The sequence below is a fragment of the Durio zibethinus genome, unplaced genomic scaffold, assembly GCF_047325235.1.
Source record: "Durio zibethinus cultivar Kanyao isolate XHJ-2024 unplaced genomic scaffold, ASM4732523v1 HiC_scaffold_263, whole genome shotgun sequence".
NCBI lineage: Eukaryota > Viridiplantae > Streptophyta > Magnoliopsida > Malvales > Malvaceae > Durio > Durio zibethinus.
In genome coordinates this window covers 1-12,500 of record NW_028322886.1, presented here as the reverse complement: position 1 = coordinate 12,500, position 12,500 = coordinate 1, and the positions used below count along the sequence as shown (strand labels likewise).

The 12,500-nt window shown below is 35.4% G+C and overlaps 1 protein-coding gene across 1 annotated transcript; it reads right to left on the bottom strand.

The window, feature by feature from the left end:
* Positions 1-4,549: 4,549 nt before the first annotated feature.
* On the bottom strand, positions 4,550-7,406 carry LOC149509026 (cytochrome b6). The gene is made up of 2 exons (XM_089757785.1): positions 7,005-7,406; positions 4,550-6,180 (listed from the first exon to the last, which is right to left on the bottom strand). Exons 1-2 carry the CDS (start codon positions 7,008-7,010, stop codon positions 5,539-5,541), a joined length of 648 nt encoding a protein of 215 aa, XP_089613911.1. The 5' UTR covers positions 7,011-7,406; the 3' UTR covers positions 4,550-5,538.
* Between the last annotated feature and the right edge of the window lie 5,094 nt (positions 7,407-12,500).

Sequence of the window (12,500 nt, the reverse complement as noted above, 5' to 3'; positions counted from 1 at the left end):
TATTATTCAGTAACTACCTATATATCTTAAGAATAAAATAAAATATTTTTTAGTCATTTTTTTCGCGAGGAGCTGGATGAGAAGAAACTCTCATGTCCAGTTCTGTAGTAGAGATGGAATTAATAAACAACCATCAACTATAACCCAAAAAGAACCAGATTTCGTAACCAACATAGAGGAAGAATGAAAGGAATATCTTATCGAGGTAATCGCATTTGTTTCGGTAGATATGCTCTTCAAGCACTTGAACCCGCTTGGATTACATCTAGACAAATAGAAGCGGGGCGCCGCGCAATGACACGAAATGTACGCCGTGGTGGAAAAATATGGGTACGTATATTTCCAGACAAACCAGTTACGGTAAGATCTACAGAAACACGTATGGGTTCGGGGAAAGGATCTCCCGAGTATTGGGTAGCTGTCGTTAAACCGGGCAGAATACTTTATGAAATGAGCGGAGTAGCCGAAAATATAGCAAGAAAGGCTATTTCAATAGCGGCGTCCAAAATGCCTATAAAAACTCAATTCATTATTTCAGGATAGGAATATAGAACCAAAGGAAAGAAGTCTTGGGAATAAAAAAAACAATTGCGGGTTTCCTTTTTTTTTTTTTTTTGACAAACAATATTTCTTTTTTTCTTCGTCCTTTGTTCCATTGAAAGAAGAGATTAAAAAAAATGATTCAACCTCAGACCCATTTGAATGTAGCAGATAACAGCGGGGCCCGAGAATTAATGTGTATTCGAGTCATAGGAGCTAGTAATCGCCGATATGCTCATATTGGTGACGTTATTGTTGCTGTGATCAAGAAAGCAGTACCAAAGGCACCTCTAGAAAGATCAGAAGTGATCAGAGCTGTAATTGTACGTACTTGTAAAGAACTCAAACGCGACAACGGTATGATAATACGATATGATGACAATGCTGCAGTTGTCATTGATCAAAAAGGAAATCCAAAAGGAACTCGAATTTTTGGTGCGATCGCCGGGGAATTGAGACAGTTAAATTTCACTAAAATAGTTTCATTAGCTCCTGAGGTATTATAAGACGAGACCTCAATTCAATATAGTTATAGTATTTAAATTAGAGTATTTAAATGACATAGATTAATTAGTAGATTGTGTCTCACGTATATACCTTTACTAAGTAAAAAAAAAAAAAGAACATGTTGGTTATATCAAAATTCGGGAGCAACAATAATTTTAGTTTACCATGGGTAAGGACACTATTGCTGACATAATAACTTCTATACGAAATGCTGACATGAATAGAAAAGGAACGATTCGAATAGGATCTACTAACATCACTGAAAACATTGTTAAAATACTTTTACGAGAAGGTTTTATCGATAACATAAGGAAACATCGGGAAAGAAACAAATATTTTTTGGTTTTAACCCTACGGCATAGAAGGAATAGGAAAGGACCATATAGAACTATTTTAAATTTACGACGGATCAGTCGACCCGGTCTACGAATCTATTCTAACTATCAACAAATTCCTAGAATTTTAGGCGGGATGGGGATTGTAATTCTTTCTACTTCTCGGGGTATAATGACAGACCGGGAGGCTCGACTAGAAGGAATCGGCGGAGAAATTTTGTGTTATATATGGTAATCTGTCTAACATCCGAATTGTATCCGAATCCGAAACTTTCCATTTGTGAAAAAAAAAAGCACGGGTTGTCTAATAGAACTCCTCCTGCCCTACAGTAGTTGATACGTCAAGGAAGTTTTACCTGGAATAAAAGAACAAAAATGGATTCATGGAGGTTTAATTAGTGAATCACGTCCACTCCAGATTCCTTTAGATAATGAAGATCTGATTCTAGGTTATGTTTCAGGAAGGGTCCGATCGAGTTTTATACGTATACCACCGTGGGATAGAGTCAACAAAAGTGAAGTAAGTGCTTATGATTCAACCAGGGGGCGTATAATTTATAGACTCCGCAACAAGGATTCGAACGATTAGGTAGTTTTTTCAACTTCAAGATTCCTTTCAGGGGGATCCAATTCAAGGTTCAAAAATTTCAAGAAACTTATTTTCTTCCAATAAGTAGATTCGGAAAAATTTAAGGAATAACAACTATGAAAATAAGGGCTTCCGTTCGTAAAATTTGTGAAAAATGTCGACTAATCCGTAGGAGGGGACGAATTGTCGTAATTTGTTCCAACCCGAGACATAAACAGAGACAAGGATAATCTTTCTATTCTAAAAAGAACTCCTTAAAGTTAAAGAAAAGAAACTAATCTTAAAGAAAGCGATGAACAAATAAAAATAGAAGATCTGTTTTGACATGAAATGGATATATCCATATATCTCTGACTTATCCTTATGAAATGATAAAATATGGCAAAACCTATACCAAAAGTTGGTTCACGTAGGAATGGGCGCAGTAGTGCACGGAAAAGTGCACGTAGAATACCAAAAGGAGTTATTCATGTTCAAGCAAGTTTCAACAATACCATTGTTACTATTACAGATGTACGGGGTCAGGTAATTTCTTCTTCCTCCGCCGGTACTTGTGGATTCAAGGGTCCAAGAAGAGGGACTCCTTTTGCTGCTCAAACCGCAGCGAGAAATGCTATTCGAGCAGTAGTAGACCAAGGTATGCGACGAGTGGAAGTTCTGATAAAAGGTCCTGGTCTCGGAAGAGATGGAGCATTACGAGCTATTCGTAGAAGTGGTATACTATTAAGTTTCGTACGGGATGTAACCCCTATGCCACATAATGGCTGTAGACCTCCTAAAAAAAAACGTGTGTAGAAATAAACACTAAAGAGATTTCAAGAGAAATAAATGATTCAATGATCTGATCAAATAAAATAATATTACTATGGTTCGAGAGAAAGTAAAAGTCTCTACTCGGACACTGCAGTGGAAGTGTGTTGAATCAAGAACAGATAGTAAGCGTCTTTATTATGGACGCTTTATTCTGTCTCCACTTATGAAAGGCCAAGCCGACACAATAGGCATTGCGATGCGAAGAGCTTTGCTTGGAGAAATAGAAGGAACATGTATTACACGTGCAAAATCTGAGAAAATACCACACGAATATTCTACCATAGTAGGTATTCAAGAATCAGTACATGAAATTTTAATGAATTTAAAAGCAATTGTATTGAGAAGTAATTTGTATGGAACTCGTAACGCCTTTATTTGTGCCAAGGGTCCCGGATATGTAACTGCTCAAGACATCATCTTACCGCCTTCTGTGGAAATCGTTGATAATACACAGCATATAGCTAGCCTAACCGAACCAATTGATTTGTGTATTGGATTACAAATCGAGAGAAATAGAGGATACGGTATAAAAACGCCAAAGAACTTTCACGACGGAAGTTATCCTATAGATGCTGTATTCATGCCTGTTCGAAATGCGAATCATAGTATTCATTGTTATGGGAATGATAATGAAAAACAGGAGATACTTTTTCTAGAAATATGGACAAATGGAAGTTTAACTCCTAAAGAAGCACTTCATGAAGCCTCTCGGAATTTGATTGATTTATTTATTCCCTTTCTAGATGCGGAAGAAGAAAACTTACATTTAGAAAACAATCAACACAACGTTACTTTACCTTTTTTTCCTTTTCATGATAGATTAGCTAAACTAAGAAAAAAGAAAAAAGAAATAGCATTGAAATATATTTTTATTGACCAATCAGAATTGCCTCCCAGGATCTATAATTGTCTCAAAAAGTCCAATATACATACATTATTGGACCTTTTGAATAACAGTCAAGAAGACCTTATGAAAATTGAACACTTTCGCATAGAAGATGTAAAACAAATATTGGGCATTCTAGAAAAGAAGTAGAAAAGCATTGCGAAATTGATTTACCAAAATTTTAAATCCATTGGATTTAGGATTTATTTCATTTTTTTTTTTTTTACTTTAGAAAATTAGAAAAAAAAAAAAAAAACGAAAATGGATTTTGAACCTTCAGCACAATCCATATATTGGGACCAGAATTGAATAAATGTATCTAGGGAGAATTCACTTTGACTTTGAAGTGACTACTCCCTAGATACGCACATCATGATATTTTATTTTAAAATTGATTCAATTTAAAAAAGACCTAAAGTTAGGGATTTATCAATCGGTAATGTTGCTCCAATACCCAACCAAAGGGCCACCGCAGTACCAATCAAAAAAACGGTTGTCGCTACTGGACGACGAAATGGATTTTGGAATTTATTAACATTTTCCAAAAAAGGTACTGTTAATAATCCCGCAGGTACTGAAACCATTAAAAGAACACCCAATAACTTGTTAGGTACTGTACGAAGTATTTGAAATACAGGAAAGAAATACCATTCAGGTAATATTTCCAAAGGAGTTGCAAATGGATCCGCGGGTTCACCAATCATTGAAGGTTCTAGAACCGCTAAGCCTACGTTACAAGCAATAGTACCGAGAATTACTACTGGAAAAATATATAAAAGATCATTGGGCCATGCGGGTTCCCCATAATAATTATGACCCATACCTTTAGCTAATTTAGCTCTTAATACAGGATCGTTCAAGTCAGGTTTTTTTGTTATTAGGATAGGTGAATTTTTCTAGATCCATCCCCCGAAGGAACCGGACATGATAATTTTTCATCATCCGGCTCAAGCAAAAATCAATCGAATCAAATGGATACAAACGGATACATATAAAATGAATCTATATGTTATCCACACATATATGAATGATTTCATATGTAAGAAAAAAGTTACCTGATTCCATTTTACGAAGTTGCAACTATACATTCCAAGGAATGCCATTTTTACAGGTAAATGCTCAATACCCAAGTAGGCGTACAAAGTTGATCGTGATCAAGTGCTTTCTGGGTCGTCTTAGGCCTTGCGATTCACCTTTATCCCAAAAATATATCGAGATTTTTTACATACAAAGGATTTACTTGTTACTAATATAGTCTAGCCTTTGCTCTTCTTTAGATCCCTTGTTTCACTCCGATAGTATAATAATAATAAATCGGGTCGATGCAGAAGAAATGAATGTATTTTCATACTATTAAGATAAGAAAGTAAAAAAAAAATAAAAATAAATAAATAAAATCTAATTTGCATTATGCCAAATCACTTATTCTACTGGATCTTACGGAGCCCTGTTCATACACGACATCGTCAGGTCTGATCATAGAAAAGATTCTCTTCAAGCGAACCAGCCTATCCTTTGTATGGGGCTTACACGGTGGTTGGAACAAAGACACATTTGGTTGTGAATTCCAATGTAGCAGATAAAGGCATATTTCTGCATGGCCCAATCAATAGTTCAAGTCACACACTCCCATAATCCATTTTCTCTTCGGGGAATTCCCTTCAACTATTCATGTCATATCAAATAAATAATAGAATATTGTGGAGTTGAAAGGAAATATCCAAATACATGTCTTATTTTTTTTTTTTTTTCAACAATCCATATTTGTAGCAATGAAATACTATTGTTCCTCCCCCAAGTAATAAGATAAATGATTGGCAAGTAATAAGATAAATGATTGGTTACAATATAGCTATGGTCTATATTCTCTATAAAGGACCAGAAATGCCTTGCTTACGTATCATTAGGAAATGCATTAACATAAATACAGCAGTAAGAAGGGGTAATACAAAAGTGTGTAAACTATAAAAACGGGTCAAAGTGGATTGTCCCACACTAGCACTTCCACGCAATAACTCTACCAAAGGCGATCCTATTACCGGAATAGCTTCCGGAACGCCTGTTACGATTTTGACTGCCCAATAACCAATTTGGTCCCAAGGTAAGGAATAACCTGTTACACCAAAAGATGCAGTCAACACAGCCAGAACCACGCCTGTAACCCAAGTCAATTCGCGAGGTTTTTTAAAACCACCAGTGAGATAGACACGAAATACGTGCAGGATCATCATTAAGACCATCATACTTGCCGACCATCGATGAACTGATCGGATTAACCAACCAAAGTTAGCTTCAGTCATTATGTATTGAACAGAAGTAAAAGCCTCAGTAACGGTTGGACGATAGTAAAAAGTCATAGCAAATCCTGTAGCTACTTGTACCAAAAAACAAGTAAGCGTAATTCCTCCTAGACAATAAAATATGTTAACATGAGGAGGAACATATTTACTAGTTATATCATCTGCAATCGCCTGAATCTCGAGGCGTTCTTCGAACCAATCATAGACTTTATTGAGATAGGTAAACCAAGAGGACTCCCCCCCTGAGAACCGTATATGAGAATTTCATCTCGTACAGCTCAAACAAAAACACCCAAATAATAGCTGAAACGGATATGGAATAGAAAGTTTGAAACTTCTTAATCTTTTCATTCAATTTTATCTGAAGACACAAAAGAGTAAAAATCCGAAAGCTCTTTTTTGTAGTTGTAATTATAATGCCAAAAAATCAAGTCGGCGCATTCGTCTTTATGTTGATCAGGCCTCTTGAATCTTCTATTTACCTACTTATTTCTTTTCTTTTTCTTTGCTTTGATTTGTTATTTATATGGAATGTGGCTTTATTCTTGTTTTCTTTATTTTTAATAGGAATTCTCTTGTTAAGACCCTATGAATCAATTGAAACTTCAGATTCATACCAGAACCGCGATGATTCAATAAAACCTTCAAACTAAGTCCAAAGATTCTTTGAGTAAGAATTATTGGATCATCACTTATTCAATGAATAGAATAGATATAATAAATAAAAATACAAAGAAAAGAAAGGTTTGTCCTTTGATCAAAATAAGCATAAACTAAATGAGAGTTTGAAAGAAGAAAAAATTTCTCGATTTATAAATAAAAAACCTCTTTCTTTGAAAATTTTTTTTTTTTTTGAGTCCGGCCGCGAGGTTTGAATATTAAGTATGAATCATAGTTCGAATACTTCGTGATCCATTTCATATATTCCGTGCTCCAGATACTAGAATGGCTATCCGACGGGATAAAACTATCTCGATCAAGAGGACAGACCCATTTTCTGTACTATCAATAGGATCAATTATAACAAGTCACACACTCATATTCCGGAAATACAGAAACAAAAAAAATTTCGCGGTCGAACTACCAAAATAGAATGGGCTAAAAAAAATCCGAGAACTAAAAGTTTCACTTTTTGTATTGAAAAGCGAGGCTTCGTGGTTCTTGTGAATCTAATTCAGCGAAATTCCATCCAGTAAAACGGAAGAATTATAAATCTCCAAAATAATAGATAAGAATATCGAAAATAAAGCCATTGCGACACCCATCAAAGGAGTCGTTCCCCATCCAGGAGCTACTTTACCATATTCCGAATTCAATGGTTTCAAAAAATCCCCTACAACAGTTCGTCTTGGACCAGATCTAGAACTACCCTCAACGGTTTGTGTAGCCATAAATCTTATTTTGTATTCAGTGAGATCTGTTGACTTTGTATATCATTCCGCTGTAAATAAACGATCTTATCATAGATCCATTGTGATCTTGAAATTATATTTATATTTATATTATTTATATTTATATTTATATATATTATTTATATAATTATATAATAATGGAAACAGCAACTTTAGTCGCCATCTCTATATCTGGTTTACTTGTAAGTTTTACTGGGTACGCCTTATATACTGCCTTTGGGCAACCCTCTCAACAATTAAGGGATCCATTCGAGGAACACGGGGACTAATTGAAGTAATGAGCCTCCCAATATAATATTGGGAGGCTCATTACTTCAATTGAGATAATGAAAAATCATTTCATTTTTTTAGTTGGAACTTTAGGCGGTTCTCGAAAAAAGATAGCGAAAAAAATTATCCCTAGAGTAGATACTAAGAGGAATGTATAAACCAATGCTTCCATAAATTCGATCGTGGTTTACAATTATAGCTTCCGTACCTATTTATTTAGAATCATCTCCCGAATAAAATAACGAAAGAACAAGAATCAAAGAAAAGGCAGCGATTTTAATCAAGATTTTTACAGCAGCCTATGTCAAATCACAAACAGAAAATAGAAGCGAAAAATAACAAAGCAATCTTGCATCAGACTACTTGTCTTCTTGTAGTTGGATCTCCAAGTTTTTGGAATGCTCCAAATTCCACTTGAGCATCCAAATCTGGATCAATACCGGCAAAAACATCTCTGAACAGGGTTCTAGCACCATGCCAAATGTGTCCGAAGAAGAAAAGCAAAGCAAACGAAGCATGCCCAAAAGTAAACCAACCCCTTGGACTGCTACGAAAAACACCATCGGATTTCAAAGTAGCACGATCTAATTCAAAAATTTCACCCAATTGAGCACGTCTAGCATATTTTTTCACAGTAGCAGGATCACTATAACTCACTCCATTGAGTTCGCCACCATAGAACTCAACAGTTACACCTACTTGTTCGACACTATACTTCGATTCTGCCCTTCTAAAAGGAACATCCGCTCTAACAATTCCGTCTCCGTCTACCAAAACAACCGGAAATGTTTCAAAAAAAGTAGGCATACGACGTACAAAAAGTTCACGCCCTTCTTTATCTCTAAAGATAGGGTGTCCTAACCACCCAACGGCTATTCCATCCCCGTTGTCCATTGAACCCGCTCTGAATAATCCTCCTTTTGCCGGATTATTGCCAATGTAATCATAAAAAGCTAATTTTTCAGGAATTTTAGACCAAGCTTCTGATAAACTTTGATTTTCGGCTAACCCAGCACTAACCCTTCGATATATTTCTTGCTGGAAGTATCCTTGATCCCATTGATAACGAGTAGGACCAAATAATTCGATGGGGGTAGTTGCTGAACCATACCACATAGTTCCAGTAACAACAAAAGCTGCAAAAAAGACAGCAGCTATACTACTGGAAAGGACGGTTTCAATATTTCCCATACGTAATCCTTTGTATAAACGTTGGGGCGGACGGACACTAAGATGGAATAAGCCCGCTAATATGCCCAATGTCCCTGCTGCAATATGATGAGAGGCTATTCCTCCCGGAACAAAAGGATCAAAACCTTCCACGCCCCACGCTGGATTTACAGGTTGTACCTTTCCGGTTAGTCCATAAGGGTCGGACACCCATATTCCAGGACCATACAATCCTGTTACATGAAATGCGCCAAAGCCAAAGCAAGCCACTCCTGAGAGAAATAAATGAATTCCAAAAATCTTGGGCAAATCCAAAGAGGGTTTTCCTGTGCGCTCATCACAAAAAATTTCTAGATCCCAATATACCCAATGCCAGATAGCTGCCAAGAAGCACAAGCCAGAAAACACAATATGTGCTCCGGCCACACCTTCGTAACTCCAAATACCCGGATTTGTTATAGTCCGCCCCGTAATACTCCAACCGCCCCATGAATTGGTTATTCCTAAACGAGTCATGAAGGGTATAACGAACATACCTTGTCTCCACATTGGATCAAGAACGGGATCGGAGGGATCAAAAACAGCTAATTCATATAGAGCCATTGAACCGGCCCAACCAGCAACCAGAGCTGTATGCATTATATGAACAGAAAGCAAGCGACCGGGATCATTCAATACGACAGTATGAACACGATACCAAGGCAAACCCATGGAAATACCCCTTTATCAAATCAACGAAAAATAGACACTATGTAACTTTATTGCATTGGAATACCTCCCCTTTTCGGTGGATTCTTTCGGAGAAAGGATTAATGTTTGTTCTATTCCATTAGTAATAAGGGAAGAATTCGGCTCAGAAGAAAAAAGAGAAGCAGATCTATTCTATACTCGATAAGTATCAATACGCAATGGGGGTTGATCCTATTTTTTATGAATGAATGCATCCCTATTTGTTCATCATTCAAAGGACCTATTCGTAAGAATTCTCTTTCATTCATTCCGCCTTTCTTTATTTTATGGCCTTAGTCTATCTATGTATAAAATATGATAAAGGCCCATATTATTAAGACCATTATTACATATTATTAAGATAAGACCATTATTACGTATTACATTACGTATTACGCTTCCACAATCAAAGTGAAATATAATATTACATATTATAATATTACATATTATTAAGATAAGACCATTATTACGTATTACATTACGTATTACGCTTCCACAATCAAAGTGAAATATAATATTACATATTATAATATTACATATTATTAAGATAAGACCATTATTACGTATTACATTACGTATTACGCTTCCACAATCAAAGTGAAATATAATATTACATATTATTAAGATAAGACCATTATTACGTATTACATTACGTATTACGCTTCCACAATCAAAGCGAAATATAATTTTACATTCTTTTTACTTTATGCCTGTTGGTATTCCAAAAGTTCCTTTTCAAGTTCCGGGAGATAACGATGCAAGCTGGGTTGACATATAGTGCGACTTGTCAAATATATTGGGTCATATGGGATTCCCCCGTTCTCTCGCCCGATCGAGATATCCCCTGTTTCGCCCCAAAAAGATTGATTGAATTATCAAAAATTTGTAGCGGGAAGTGTAATGAAGTGCAATTAGAGATCCATTTCATGGGGGTGTATCCAGATTAATATTTTCAATTAGAATGATTTATGGTTGGCTTGGTTGGACTGATAAAATGAAGTATCCAGGCTCCGTTTAGAAAAAACCCAATTGGTAATATATTTATGATTACCACCTATATCATAATCATAATTTTTCTTTTTTTTTTTAATTATAAATAAGAGCGATTTCAAACTGTTAATCAATCGAATAATATGGGAAATACGTTGAATATTTGGCGAAAAACATGAAAGAAAAAGGAATTAAATTAAAATAAAAAAAGGAAATGAAATCATAGCAAAAAGACGTGGTATTGGGTCATTTGTCCTATATGTGCAAATAAAAATCGGGCAGATCTTTACTCGGAGTAGAGCATAAACCTAAAAAAATTGAATAAAAAATTGACGAACCCCATTCAGGAACAAGAAAATGACATCGTGATTTGGATTGAATCGCAATGAAAAAAAAATGGATCAATGAAAAGTTTGTGCAATAAGTTTAGCGAATTTTTTCTATATTATAGGAAAACGGGCCAAAACTCATCTTTCTTTAATTTAATTTTAAATTTCATTTTATTTAAAAAATGTAAGAAAAAGCCCCTTCATTAGAAATTAGAAGTTAGAAAGGTCCGACTAGAAAAAACAAAGGATGGCTGGAATCTACACATTGATTTTTTTTCGCAATTTTTGTTGAACCGTATGCATCAAAAGGTGCCTGTACGGCTACTAAGGGATACAATTTTATCCTAATCAACCGAATTTATCGAGAAAGATTGCTTTTTTTGGGCAAAGAGCTTGATATCCAGACCTCGAATCAACTTGCGGGTATTATGATCTATCTCAGTATAGAGAGTAATAGCCGAGACCTGTTTTTTTTTATAAACTCTCCTGGCGGAGGGATAGTATCTGGATTATCTCTTTTTGATACTATGCAAGCAGTGGAACCAGATGTGCATACACTAGCCATGGGATTGACCGCTTCAATCGCAGCTTTTCTCTTGGTCGGAGGAGAAATTACCAAACGCAGAGCATTCCCTCACGCTCGGCGCCAATGAGTTTTTTTTTTTTATTATTGATGGAAAGAAAAAAGAAGACTATGCCTTCGCCATATGAAATATGAATTAGTAAGTAATAATAGCATGGCACTTTGAATTCGATATGAAATTTTTTTTTTATTTCTTTTTTTTTTTTTCAAAAAAAATATTAGATTATGTATCGAAAGAGTAGTATGAGAGAAGGGGCATTTCCAATTTGATCTTAGCTATCGTGGGCCCATCTCAGGCGTCACAAACTTTTTTTCTTTTCCTACCAGAGGCTATTAACAATATTTATGTTATGAAAGAGTACGAAAAAAAAAAAGACTATTTTTTTTCTTTCTTTTTTTTTTTTCAAAAAAAAAAAGAAACTTTGGGATTGCTGAATCACAGACGAAATAAATATATAAAGCAACGGAGCCATCATAGTATTTTTAAACTTTTCCGAAAAAAAAAGAAAAAGAAGGATGGTAATTGGATTATTTATTAATCTGGGTCTAATAGACTCTATATTTTCTCTTTTTTTCGATGAAAGAAAAAAGAGAATTCCATTGTAAAGCCGTATGCAATTGTAAAGCCGTATGCAATGCGCAAAAAATGCCTGTACGGTTGTTCAATTCTATAGCTATTCTTCTCGCCTCATTATGTGAGTTAGAAGTATGTTATATCATCAGGGTAATGATCCATCAACCTATTAGTATGCTTAAGGATGATGGCTTCAAAGACTGGGTCATGGAAACAGACGAAGTAATGAAAATGCAAGAAGACATCATAGAGGCTTATGTACAAAGAACGGGCCAGCCCCGATGGGTTATAAACAAAGACATGGAAAGAGATAATTTTATGTCAGCAAAAGAAGCCAAAGATCATGGAATTGTGGATCATATAGTGCGTACAGAATCGAGACCTATAGTGAATGAAAAACCTATAGTGAATGAAAAACCTATAGTGAATGAAAAACCTATAGTGAATGAAAAACCTATAGTGAATAACAAACC